The following is a 13,881-nucleotide window of genomic DNA, read 5'->3' as shown; positions in this document are numbered from 1 at the left end:
CCAAGGAGGAGCTTATTATTGCTGCGTGTTTTCAATTTCAAGATCCACAATGTAAGATGAAAATTACTCATTTGCTTGAAAATAACTTTCAAATATATTATTTTAACAACTCAAAGCGGGGAAAAAGATTGTCCAAAAGGATAGAGTGTAGAGCAGAAGAGCCAAGACATGATGAGCCAGTGGTTCAATCAATAAACAGAGACAACAAAGTTTTAGATCAGAACTACGACTGGGTCCTGTCGCTGTAACGCTCACCTTCCAAAAGGTTTGCAGTATTTTCCGCACGATAAAGCTACGCCCAAAAGAGTTCCAATTTACTCAAACGCCGATGTTGCATACCATCACCCGAATGAATAAAAAGATGAATAAAAAGAGAATGTAACCCTCTTCATAGTCTCCACTGAATTGTTACAGTTCGTGTTCCTATACCATCTAGTGGTGATTATTCGCAGGAACCAGTTGAAACCGAAAAGAGTTTTGCTCGACTATTCGGCTGCACATAACTACTTGGTGAGCTCTGTGCAACCATAATGAAACGAAGATAATACGATAAGAAAAGTGAACTACTGACCAAACAAAGGAAGAAGGAGCTGAGCGAGACGTTAAAGCAGGGGTCTCAAACTCGCGGCCCGCGGGCTAAATGCGGCCCCCGAAAGAATATTTTGCGGCCCGCCTTGATATGAAAGATTAATGTTCGTGCGGCCCGCATGATTGATATGAATGAAACTTGTGTGTGGAGCTGAACAAGTAGGCAATAGAAGCAATGTTTAGGACAGTTCATGTTCAATATTTTCTTTATGTTAAGAAAGTTAAAGGTTAAAGAACTGAGACATTTGAAACTTTATTAAAATAATTAGTGTTCCTGTGGTTTTTTCAGTCGTCTGTAACTGCCTTATGATCATTAAATTATTTTATTTATTTATTACTGGTTCATTTATTGTTTATTCGTTTTTTCCATTCATTTAATTCATTTTGTGTGCGTTAAAAATAAAGATTTTGAGAACATCGGAATGTTTTATCTGTAATTTTCTTGTAGAAAAACCGATGCGGCCCAGCCTCACCCAGACTCTGCCTCCAGCGGCCCCCATGTAAATTGAGTTTGAGACCCCTGCTTTAAAGGATATTTAGCTCCTCGTGGATCTGAGCCCAGGAGGTTTGTGTGTCTTTTTGTTGAATTAACAAGGCGCACTTCGCTTGAGGTGACGCTACAAGCAAAACAATGAAATCAAATGCGCGTGTTCGTTCAATGTTGTCAACTAATATCTCAATTCCGCAGAAGAACTTTCATAAAAATTTGAAAAATTTGGAATTCCAAGAAAATCCTGATTTATTGTTTTGTCATACCATTATTATTTAACTCATTCACTGCCGGACAATGTGCAAATACGTGTCCACTCCAGTGCTAGGGTTGTTATCATTTTCACTCAAATTGCAGGACCCACAGAATATTGAGTTTTAGGACTACATAACATTCAATGCAGTGTAAGAAACCTTAGATGCCCTTCTTTCATCAGAAAAAAATAGTTAATTCCTAAATTTTATGGGTCTGGAGTTATCTGAGTTTCAAAAGGGTCCGGCTGTACAAAATACAACAAATACATATTGATTTATATAGCGCTTTAACAACAGCTGAAGCTGTAACAAAGCACTAACATGGACCAAAGGCAAATTCTGCCCTCTCGTGGAAAGGAAACACATCCCCCACAAAAAAACCCAAAACCCAAACAAATTCGGAAATGGCGCTCCACATCACATTTTTCAATTCCCGAATAAATTCGGAAATGGCAGCCAATGAGTTAAGATAGGATGTATTAGTCTCACAATGGAGAAATTCACAATTCACATGATTAATTTCCATAGTGGCAGCATAGTGGCATCTAGTGGACGCAAAGTGAAACCAGTCACTATTCGAGCTTTTCTTCTCAGCGCCTGACAATGCCGTGTGCCCCATCATTGAAAACAGTTTTTAAAATAGACCATTCCTTGAAGGTGCGTTTCATAATCTGAAGCGCCTTATAGTGCGGAAAATACGGTAACTGCTTGGAGCCAAACAAAAAGGACCACATCTTTTGACATGTTTCAAGTCGCGTTTGATACGCCACAAGTCAAGGTACTCCCAATGAGTTCAGTTATGATTCAAAAACCCAACGAGTGGGTTGTGCCAGCCGAGGCTGATCCACTCCCTGTCGCATGAGGCTGAGGTGGACGAGCAGAGAGGGACTCACCACAGGTTGAGCATTTTCACGCAGCTACAGAAGAGAGAACAAAGAGCGTAAAGACAAAAGGAAGAAAGATTAATACAGCAAGAACAAGATGATAACGACACAGCGCATGCAAAACACACACATACACAGGGACAAGGACAGACACACACATTGGGCAAGGGTGGGCGGGGTTACAACAAGGAACGAGAGCACTCGCTAGTTCTGAATTGGTCTCAGGAAGTTCACATTACACCATTGGATTCAGCACTCACCCGATTTATGCCAACGGTGATACGAGACATAGAGCACAAAACGAAAAGAGGACAAATGTACGCAGCTCGTCTTCATGTCGATTTTAATTTCACTGGTAGGAAAAACCTCAATGTGCTGCCATTACGTCACACGTTATGTTAGTGACGCAACTACCGCCGCTCCTCCTACACACCGTGTGGACGAAACGCAGGCCAGGTCTAACATTTCAAATCTGAACTGGAGATGGAGGTTGAGAGAAGTTAATGACTTCTCAGTGCATCCCCATGAATTGAGCATCAACTATCGAGTGTTGAATCCATCTGGAAAACGTAAAACGCTTCCTGAAAATGCTTTTGGACAACACCTGTGATCATACAATCGTCACATTGGGTCCTTTCCACTTTTAGCAAGCACTTCCACTCCCCCATGTTGGTACATTTGGGTGGAATGCCAAGGCAACGTCTGCAATGTTAAAAATGGCTCTATTATTGACTATAAGGTCTTATAGCTTTCTATCTAGTTGAGTTACTTCCGGGTTGAGTGAAACATGGCGCATGTGGCTCCTGCTTATTATTATTATTATTATCCAGGTATCTAGCTGGCTATCTTGCTAGCTATCTATTTGCTATCTCACTCCCTGGCCGGCTATCTAGCTGGGTATCTATTAGCTAGCTAGCTTTCTATCTATTTGAGTTACTGTCGGGTTGAGTGAACGCTGGCGCGTGTGGCTGCCGCTGCTCACCCGCAGAAAAAAACGATCCTGTGACTGTAAAGTGAGCTTGAGAGTTTTGAAAGGTGCTTAGAAATGATATGTATTATTATTATTATCCAGCTATGTAGCTGGCTATCTCGCTAGCTATCTATTTGCTATCTAGCTCCCTGGCTGGCTATCTAGCTAGCTATCTATTAGCTATCGGGTTATCTAGTTGACTGGTTAGCTAGCTATATAGCTGGCTATCTATTAGCTGTATGTTAGTTAGGTAGCTTTCTATCTATTTGAGTTACTTCCAGGTTGAGTGAACACTGGCACGTGTGGCTGCCGCTGCTCACCCGCAGAAAAAACGATCCTGTGACTGTAAAGTGACCTTGAGAGTTTTGAAAGGCGCTTATAAATGAAATGTATTATTATTCAATGCAGCATATAAGGAAATAACCCAAGGGTGAAAAATGCAGCCAATGCACGACTATGTATGAGACTTGTGGATCAGACTCAATCGGAAACGGTAAACATTTGTCCTATTCTCATTTAATCATATTCGGTAAGCCACAGAATTTCTGTAATGTCAGTCGTGATAGGGGTGCTGATGGCCAGTATTTTACCAGTCAGAAAAGAATTGCCAAGCATATTACGTGTGATTTTGTATTTGCCTTCGGTCCTATGGTATCTTTGAAAATCTGGTGTTGTAAATCTATCACACAACATCTGCCGGCAGTGTAGAAATTTATGCACGACGCCATTTCACTGTGATTCACTCTTAATTAGCTGGCAGCAGCATGAGTCCTGTTGGGGCCATCAAAGTACCTGCCAGCCATGACGCCAATCATCACATCAAACAAGTGAGTGAATGGACACCAGTGGAGGATGGCTCGTTATTACACAAAAATAGAAACGAGGGCAAATGAATGCGATTCATAGAAAGTAAATCATCGTCTGTTGAATCTTTTGAAATCCAGCCAGGAAGGGACGCAAGTGTTTTATGTAATTTATTGAAATGAAAGCTACTCAATTTATTGTTGACGTTTTTTTTTATACTGTAAGTCATTTTGGTATTTTGATGCCAGGTGCTGAAGGAAGATGTGTATGGACTACGTTTTATTGGATTGGAAGATAAGAGACAGCGCATCTGAAAAATACTCACAGCATTTCGCTTTTTATTACCCAACAGCCCAATCATCCTAAAATCAAATCCATTATTTTTTCCCCTCAAATTTCTACATACAACACCCTATGATGACAACGCGTTTCCCCAGTTTCTAGTGATGAAAAATTATCCTAACTTCATGATGTGGCTTTGTATTTTTTTTTATCTGTATGCTTTCCGATATTTGTGCTTTGAGACAATGTTGTGCTTGGCGGTTGACAGACAACCCCTTTGAATTCATGCTTGGTTCATGTTCTAACATGCATCATCATCTGTGGGATCTTATGAAGAGGCCTTTCCAAATGAATTAACCAGGGCTGGACTCTAGTGAGGTTGTGGGTGGGAAAACGATGTACTTAAGCCCAACTGTGAGCTTCATGGCGTCCCAGGCTGTGATTATTTGTGAATTTTTGTTTCCAATTTCAAAATAAAAAACACACACTTGCTTTCCCATATTGTTGTTATGAATGCTATGTGAAGAATTTTGAGGGGGAAAACACAGAATTTCCTGCATTTTGAAATGAAACAGTGGAATGTAGAAAAAACGTGGAGGGCCGGGATTACTTGCTGGATACATTGTAAATTAACAAACAGGGTTCTTCTAAAAGAGACCATTTAGGCTGGAAGCGGAAAACATTGGTGGGAGTGGTCGAAGCTGAAAATTAACATCTCAGATTTCACACAATAGGTGTGTTATGTTGGGGGCGGGGGGCAAATCCCATGAAAGTCTGATGGACAAACAGTCAAAGATGAGCAAGCCACACAGGCAAACGAGATCCAAGTGAGTTGGATCAAGATGAAGGATGTCACACTTCTACAGCAAAGCAAAACAAAGTGGCGAGGAAGAGCAGGAAAGAGAGGAGGCAGCATAAGGACAAGCAAGAGAAGCGGCGCGGCTGTATGACACATACTTGGCCTCGTCCACCACTTCCACCTCTGCCTGGGCGGTGATGGGCGCATTGGAATGAGCTGCAAGCGGATCGTCAGCATTCAGCTCCCCGTTGGTTGAGCTGACCACCTGTGGTGCACACAGAAACACATATCTTCACATCACATCTCAAGTACACACACAAGTAGAAGTGAACGTGTTCGCTAGCATCCGCTTGACCCCACAAGTGATTTCAGTGGGTGAAAACAATGTAACACTGAACAAGGGTTACTCTCAGAGTAGCAAAGAGCAAGCCGCACATCTATAACACAAAAGATGCACTGCATTACTGGGAGGTATGATGCAGATTAACTGAAAGTTGCAGAAATGGTTCAAATTCATGACATTAAATCATGTCAGTACAGAATGCCTCACTCGGTGGCTGAATGCATACAGCATTCCTAATGTTCTATGGCCCTGATGGGTATTTAGATTTCTCAGTTTCTCCCGGGAGCGGCCCAGGAGTCCAGTGGTTCGTGTGTCGACCTCACAGTGCTGAGTTTCAAGCCCCGCACCGGTCTCTCTGTGTGGAGCTTGCATGTTCTCCCAGGGCCTGCATGGGTTTTCTCCGGGTATTCCAGTTTCTTCCCACGTTCCAAAAACATGCTGATTGAACACATTAAATTGTCACGAAGTGTGAGCGTGATTATGAGTGCGAGTGTGGATGGTGGTTTGTCTCTATGTACCCTGCGATTGGTTGGCTACTGTTTCAGGTTGGCTACTGTTCCTCTGCTACTGCCCAATGACAGTCGGGATAGGCTTCATCATCCCCCATGATCCTTGTGAGGGAGGATTAAGTGTATTGGAAAAATGAATGAATGAATGTTTCTCCTGGTTATATTAAAACAATCAAACTAACAAACATTTTAATCACAAATACACTTGAGGTAAATATAAACTGTTTGCTATGCATACTGTACAGTCAAACCTCTACCTGCTTACATTTCCACTCCTATAACGTTCAAATTTTAAAGTGCCGATTTCACCTAATTCATTTTTATTTGGAGAGAAACTTCTGCGTTTCTCCGATTGCCACAGTGTGCTGAAATGAGGCAGAAGCAAGGAAATGTAGAGTCGAAAGAGTTGAATGTTTCTCTTGAAGATTCAAAGTGGCATTGCTCAGTAAACAATATTGCCATGGCAATTCTTGGTTTTGGCACTTCAAAAATGCTTACATAAAATAAATATTCGGTGTGTGAGGTGAATTATTGACATGACCTTTACCTCTTCCTTGTTAATCATTGTGCTTAAATTGCCTGAAGTATTTCAACATGTTTTGCACTTGTATCGTCATTATGGTTTAAATGTAAACATTAACATGACAACAGCCCACAATCATTTTAAAGCTGTACAAATCAGAGGTCTGCCAACATCCTGCAATGGGGTGTAGTCCATCTTTAATGTCCTGCTGTATTGTGAGATGAATGTCCCTCTTGAAGACCATTTCAGAATGATAGTAAGCGTATGAACAAATTTGGGTGAACCTGCCATGCAAGAAGCACAAGGTATGCAAAGATGTCATTTCGAGTACAGTCAAATTAAAGGTAAAATATGCTGCTATATGGCATCATCACTGTCTGCGGGGTCAGGCACCATGACAACATGCATAAATGAGGTGGTGTGTAGGGGTGGGGTTGAATAAGACATTCACCAGCCAGAGGCACACAAGTTTGGGAGAAGGACGTGACAATCGATCTGTCTCACACACCTCATTGACTAAATGGGACAAACTGTCATTTTTTCCAGTCATATAGAGACAATAATCTCAATTAATCAGAAGGATTAGATAAATTATCAGAATGATAAATGTACAAGAATGATTTAGGTACACCTTGTATAGAGACCACCTGTGCTCTTGAGACAATGCCACTAAGGTGTTACAAGACAGATCTGAGGCATCAGACCTGGATGAGGTGACGGTCTGATTGGGTGAGGGGTGTATACCTGCACTGAGCCCCCGTGCCTGTCCGCTGCTAGGTGAGAGGTCAAGTAGGAGGAGTTTGCTTGGCGAGAGGGCTGCACCTCCCATGCTCCTCGTCGATCAGAGACTGCTGTCTGCTCAGGAGTTGGGGATGTCGAGTCATGGGGGAGAAGTGGGTTTGGGGGAGCAATGAGAGAGGGAGGGATGATGGAACAGTTGCATTAGGAAAGATAGGTATTCAAGTGCGCCAGGCCAGGTTCATGCAAGCACCACAGACATTGGAGAATGACCAAAACAACAAAATAAGAGCAAAATCAAACCAAGCAAGGCTAATAATCAGACAGAGAACTGAAACATATGTGCCAGAAACCAAAGAAATTATCTAATACTGTCTTCTGCTTCATCGAAACATAAAATAAAATATTGCTGAACCAATAATCAACCACCCAATGTGTTTCAGAAAACAAAACCTAATCGTGTATGAAGACATTATGTAATCAAAATACAGTAAAGTCTCGTTATATCGATATTCAAGGGAGTCCGACAAAATATCGATATAACTGGGACTATCGATATATCCGACCCCGTTTGCATGTAATTTTCTCCGTGCGTGCATAGAAATAGTATCGATATAACCGGGACTATCGATATATCCGATATCGATATAACGAGACTTTACTGTAATTACAATGGCAGCGTGGTCAACTCATTGAGAACATATTTTGATACTTGATGGCTGTTGAAGTAGTTTTAATCTTCCACAACACTCAAATTGTACTTTTACTTTAATTATGCTCCTGTCACAAAATGTGGAAAGTGTTTGAGAAAAGACATATACAGGAGTACTTAATTACATTTGCTTGAACAGAGCTATTCAACAGCATATGATCAGTGAGCCTTTGCCTTACCATGTTGGAGTGGTTTGTGTATCCCAATGATCCAAGGAAATACGTTTTCTGGAGCTAAGCTTCAACATGAGGAACCAAAAAAGGCAAGGCTTGAAAGACCACTATGATGAAAAACTAAATATATTGGATAATGTTCTTCCATTCCTGGATGTGATTCTTGACTTCATGGTTGTGGTCGAATGTTTTGCACTCAAGTGAAGAGAGTGGCAGAGCAGTAAATTGATCTGGTGGTATGCTGGCTCAGATGGTGAGGGAATATGCCGCCTCAACCTGCAAGAACCAAACTTATTGTAGGTGTTTGTTGGACACATCTGGAAGAATCTCCTGTGAGAAAGGAGGGGTCCAGGAGACAGTGGGTCTAATTGGACCATGTTCTGCACCTCCGTTGTTGAGGTGGTCGATTGGAGCTGTGGCAGCAAAGTGGTTGGTGCCTGTCGTGTCAGCAATCCTTGAAGCCACTGGTAGACACCAATTTTAAAGGGTGCCAGCAAGCAGAAGCAGTCTTATTGGGCTGTTTTGGTCTGTGGTACTCCACCCGACAGACTAGCAGACTGTGGGACTAGCCAAGCCTAACACAGCTTCGATAGTCGAAGATGCAAATAATCGAGCATGATGACTATGTCATGTTGAAGAGGAAGCTGGGCCAGAAGGGAGAAGCTCTCGATATACAACTCCCTCAACATTCCTGCCCTCACCTACAGTTAAGAGCTATGAATCATGATGGAAATTATGCTCCTGTCACAAAATGTGGAAAGTGTTTGGGAAAAGACATATACAGGAGTACTTAATTACATTGGCTTGAACAGAGCTATTCAACAGCATATGATCAGTGAGCCATTGCCTTACCATGGTGGAGTGGTTTGTGTATGCCAATGATCCAAGGAAATACATAAAACACATGAATAACGCGATGGTGAATCGTTGTGTGTTGCACCAAGACCACTGATGAAAAAGTTTCTTCAGCCGTCATCTGTACTTTTTTTTTAATTTAAAGTACAGATGACGTCTGAAGAAACCTTTCCATCGATGGACCACTGCTGTACGACTGAGAGCTTACACAGACTCACCAAGACTACTATTTGATATTCACTGACAAAAATTCCAAGGAGAAAAATCAGCCCATTTCCACGGAGCTTTGTCGCCATCTTGTGGGTGGGATGCCTCAAAATGACACGGAATAAATTCTTTAATCGATTGCAAACATGTATGCTTTCCTCTTCAGAACTATTTGAATCCTATTCATAACTGGAGGAGTAACAAGAAAGCATCTTCTCCGAATCTGAAGCCATTGTTTTGATTCTCGAGCAAGGCAAGACGTCTTGGTGTGTCACCCCGAACAAGGGGGCGGGACCTTCTGAAACTGGCCACGTCCGGTTTCAATTTGAAGTAGTTTTTAGACACTTTAAGTCATTTTTATTGGTGTTTTGCATTTGATTAAAAATATCATCCTGCGTGTTTTGGGTACTTCAGATGCTATAAAACGTTTTTCTGATGTCAGTTAGGAAACAAAAAAGTGGTGTAGGTTGTCCTTTAAGATATTTTGAGAGAGAGATATTAAAGCTTGTGCAACACAAATATTACCAAGTTGTAAAGTATAGCTAAGGCGTTTCAGAAAATACACCTCTTGCTGAACCTAACCCCTAATTTATATTCATATTTAATATCACATTATTATTATTATTATTATTATTATTATTATTATTACATTATTATTATAACATAACATTTGATCCAGATACATTTACCTGGATCTCTGATTATTTTTTAAGTAAATATTTATCGACCAATGTAATCTGTTATTTGTTGTTTGGTTTGTTTCTGTCTCAATATTAATTCACGACAAATTAAAATTTATATTTTCTGAATAGAAATTGCTGTAGCCATGTGTGCACCTGAGTGCACCAACCAAAACGTGCAGTGTCCCAAATACAAAAGCATTCATACCTGATTTCTTATTGGTGGGTGTGCTGACGTCCGGTCTCTGTGAGGATGGCTCTCTCTTGTGACTGCAGATGTCCCAGAGTCTATATGGATAGACCCCACTGGCGTGGGCTAGAGGGAAGCCAGAACTCATAAATACATCGGATATGATATTCCAGTTCACGTTTGACATGTCACTTACTATCTGCCTGCCAACCCAGTCGTACGTGTAGTCGAAGGTGTAGCCTTTGCGCTCAAACAATTCAGTGAATAAAGTCCTTAAATATTCATAGTCTGGCTTTTCAAAGAAGTCTAGCCGTCTTACATATCGCAGGTAGGTGGCCATCTCCTCTGAAAGAAACAACATCAAAGGTTGTGAATTTAAGACAGGTACATGCACCAGTGCTTGTGGCGACCTATAAAATATAACATATTCATCCATATTATTTACACAATTACCAAACATGTTTGATAATTGACAGATAAACAGCTTTGTTGGTTACCATTACACCGGTACATTCAGCAAAATACCTGGAAAGTTCTCACACAAGACCTCGATGGGAGTATTTCGTTTCGTGTCTCCAATCTTTTGGTATCGCTCTTTCAGTGTGTCAGCCTGCGGAAGATCCAACACATAAGGAACTCATTCATGACTTGAAGCAGTTGTATGGACCACCACAGGGTAACAATGTTTGGATGGTCACCCCAATGTATGCATACCGACACGCCAAAATATAACGACTCTTTTGTCGCTGGAATTTTTGTCCTGTATTTTTTATTTCATTTGTATTCAGGTTTACCTCCATAGTGTTAGATGGGATTGGGACCGGGGTCATTTGTTGTTCAGACCATTAAACTCCAAGCATTCACATAGTTATTGGCCTTGCACTGAGGCCTTCGATAAACCGTTAATGAATAATAGAATTTGATACAATGAAAAATCAAGATTAAAAAAGGAACTCATATACCTCAATACCTTGTTTACAAGATGACAGTGACAATGTATTTTCAAAACAATTACATAGAAGTCATTTTAATGAGTTCTTAATACAGTGGGGCCTCGGTTTACGAACACCTTGCCTTACAAACTTTTCGGTTTACGAACGTTAAATTTATGAAAATTGAACCTTGGATTAAGCACTACTTTTCACTATACACACCCCCCACCACGGCTGGCGGAGTAATCTTCGGCGGAAGAACACCAAAGCACACGACCGAACAGCGCCCCAGCCGGCCTAACTTTCCACACCCCTTTTCTTTGAGTGGCACACGTCGATCGTCTTCAACGATACGTTTGCTGTTATGGGACCGAAAAAAACCCCACCACCGGCTCGCGTTCAGCCGAACAAGACACAAAACAAAATTACAGTCGAGGAGAAGAAGGAGATCATTGAGAAACACGAACGAGGTGTGTGTTTGTGGCGTCACAGGTGCGCACCCCGGCATTCATGTGAATCTCAGCCTGACACATTTTCCACACTGTGTGTCACTTCCCTGAGAGTAACTTTCTAGTACCATTCTACAAATAAAGAGCCCGGTACCGATATGCTAAGTCCACCATTGCTACCATCCTTCGCAACAAAGCTTTACCCAAAGGCGTTATTTACGCGATGCTTTCACGTGACTAATGAGACCGAACTTGTCAGGTGCGAGTTGACAGCTGGGGCGGGACCGCCACTCCCGACCTCCGCCAGCTGCTGTCAATCCCCTAATCACAGATACTGGGACATTTCAACGAGTCACTGTCACCTCACCAGTGACATGATTACGACGCCTCGCCAGGGTCTTGGACTTGCCAGCAAAAGAGTTTGCTTCGCCGGAGGTGATTGTTAGCCGCGATCGCGTAAGTTTGTTGCTTTCCGGGATCGCGAGTTGTTGCACCCACGTGTGCCATTTTATTTTGCCTAGCTTGATAGGCTGGACGGATCGCCCCCGCCCGCCTTCTTTTGTCGCGTCATTACGGGTCCGTGGAATCATCGGACTCGCGCCTTTTGTTGTAATAAAATCTCTGCCAGCACATACGGGACCCGAAGTGGATGCAGATGACATCGAGGAACTTGTTGCTGACCATAATGAGGTCTTCAACACAGAGGATTTAATTTGCCTTCAAGAGGACCAGCAGAAGTAAGCCATTCAGGAGTTGTCATCTGAGGGCGAGGAGGAGGAGATGGCTGCTAAGTGGAATGATGTGCAGGCTTTTATTGAACAGTTCCATCCAGAAAAGACTGTGGCTATGAGAATCATCAACATGATGAATGATAATGTGATGCCTCAGTTCCGTAAGACCTTACAAGTCAGAAAGCAACAGGTGTCAATTAAGAGCCATCAACGACCATCACAAATGTAAATAAAATGACTTTATTATACAGTGCAGTGTATTTCTTTCATTACAATACAATAGCACATGTATTATACATAGAATAAGGTATATTGTGTGTAGTTTTAAGGCTTATTTAGTTGAAAATTATATTTTATGGAGACCTGGGAATGGATTATTCTCATTTTAATGGTTTCCTGTGGGAAATTAATTTTTGGGATACATACTTTTCACCTTACACACTCTGTCTGGGAACCAATTAAGTTCGTAATCCAAGGCCCCACTGTATTCTTTCTCGACACGAATATTTAAAGCTCAGTTTTAATGCTTGGTGGATGAGTAGATTGAAACACGTCCAATCCATCCATCCAATACCGTATGTGGGAAAAAAAGCAACTGATTTGCTGTTACCTTGAGTCCTTGCCATGGCAAACTCCCACGAAGGAAATACATGAACATGTGACCTAAAGCTTCCAGGTCATCTCGCCGGCTTTGCTCTAAATTAAGAGTTAAAATTTTTCTCTGATGAACAATTTTCAGAAGCCAAACCTTTATCAACATCGCAGGAATAATACTAGTGGGCCTCAATCCGCAGTACATATGCACCTAAAAGCTAGCAACCACACATTTGACGACAATGAGGTTAAAATCTTAGCGAAAGAAAATAGATGGTTCGAAAGGGGAGTAAAAGAAGCTATTTTCATAAAACAGCAAAATTCTTCCCTTAAAGGACAACCGACGTCTCCGGACAAGTTGTGTCTATAATTTGTAAAATCGCTTCAAACGACTACTGAGCGTATTTCACAAAGATTCCATCGTATATACAGTAAAGTCTCGTTATATCGATATCGGATATATCGATAGTCCCGGTTATATCGATACTATTTCTATGCACGCACGGAGAAAATTACATGCAAACAGGGTCGGATATATCGATAGTCCTGGTTATATCGATATTTTTTCAGACTCCCTTGAATATCGATATAACGAGACTTTACTGTAGTTATATTTTACGTTTTAAGACTCGCGCTGAATTTTCCGGAAGTCTTGTTTTTGAGTTGAGTTGAGTCACCGAATGAACGCCCCTGACTGAGAAAGAACACATTGCAGCAGTCCTTTCATCACGTCAATGCATTTTGCGGTACTTTGTTTGGTCTGAAAACTTCGTGTTGATCAGTGTTGATGGCGAAATTAGAAGGAAAACACATGAATCACGCAATGGTGAATCCTTGTGTGTTGTGAAACATTTTGAGCCCATTGAGCCTATGTATTATTATTACACACGGAGATTTGTCGCTATCTTCTGCCTGTTGTGGGTGTGACATTCCCCCTCCCCCCCATTGCCTCAAAATGACACAGAATAAATTATTTAATCGATTGCAAACATGTATGCTTTCCTCTTCAGAACTATTTGAATCATATTCATAACTGGATGAGTAACAAGAAAGCATGTTCTCCAAATCTGAAGCCATTGTTTTGATTCTCGAGCAAGGCAAGACATCTTGGCGTGACACCACGAACAAGGGGGCGGGACCTTCTGAAACTGGCCACTTCCTGTTTCAATTTTTT

The 13,881-nt window shown here is 41.5% G+C and overlaps 1 protein-coding gene across 4 annotated transcripts in view; it reads right to left on the bottom strand.

Moving 5' to 3' along the window:
• Nucleotides 1-13,881, bottom strand: part of csnk1g1 (casein kinase 1, gamma 1) — a 51,063-nt gene that overhangs the window by 3,497 nt on the left and 33,685 nt on the right. The window contains exons 7-13 of one of the 4 annotated variants that reach the window (XM_088992113.1): nt 12,724-12,809; nt 10,527-10,611; nt 10,198-10,346; nt 10,020-10,127; nt 7,191-7,301; nt 5,230-5,336; nt 2,226-2,249 (exon numbers count right to left, since the gene is read on the bottom strand). In XM_088992113.1, the coding sequence (XP_088848239.1) occupies nt 2,226-2,249; nt 5,230-5,336; nt 7,191-7,301; nt 10,020-10,127; nt 10,198-10,346; nt 10,527-10,611; nt 12,724-12,809 (670 nt within the window). The remainder of the gene's footprint in view (nt 1-2,225; nt 2,250-5,229; nt 5,337-7,190; nt 7,302-10,019; nt 10,128-10,197; nt 10,347-10,526; nt 10,612-12,723; nt 12,810-13,881) is intronic. The other 3 variants (XM_088992114.1, XM_088992115.1, XM_088992116.1) reach the window with 3 other exon arrangements.

Source organism: Hippocampus bargibanti, linkage group LG03 (genome assembly GCF_051943395.1).
Source record: "Hippocampus bargibanti isolate YZ-2025 linkage group LG03, ASM5194339v1, whole genome shotgun sequence".
Classification (NCBI taxonomy): Eukaryota; Metazoa; Chordata; class Actinopteri; order Syngnathiformes; family Syngnathidae; genus Hippocampus; species Hippocampus bargibanti.
Note: the sequence above shows the minus strand (reverse complement) of the source record. Positions and strands in the feature narration are given on the sequence as shown.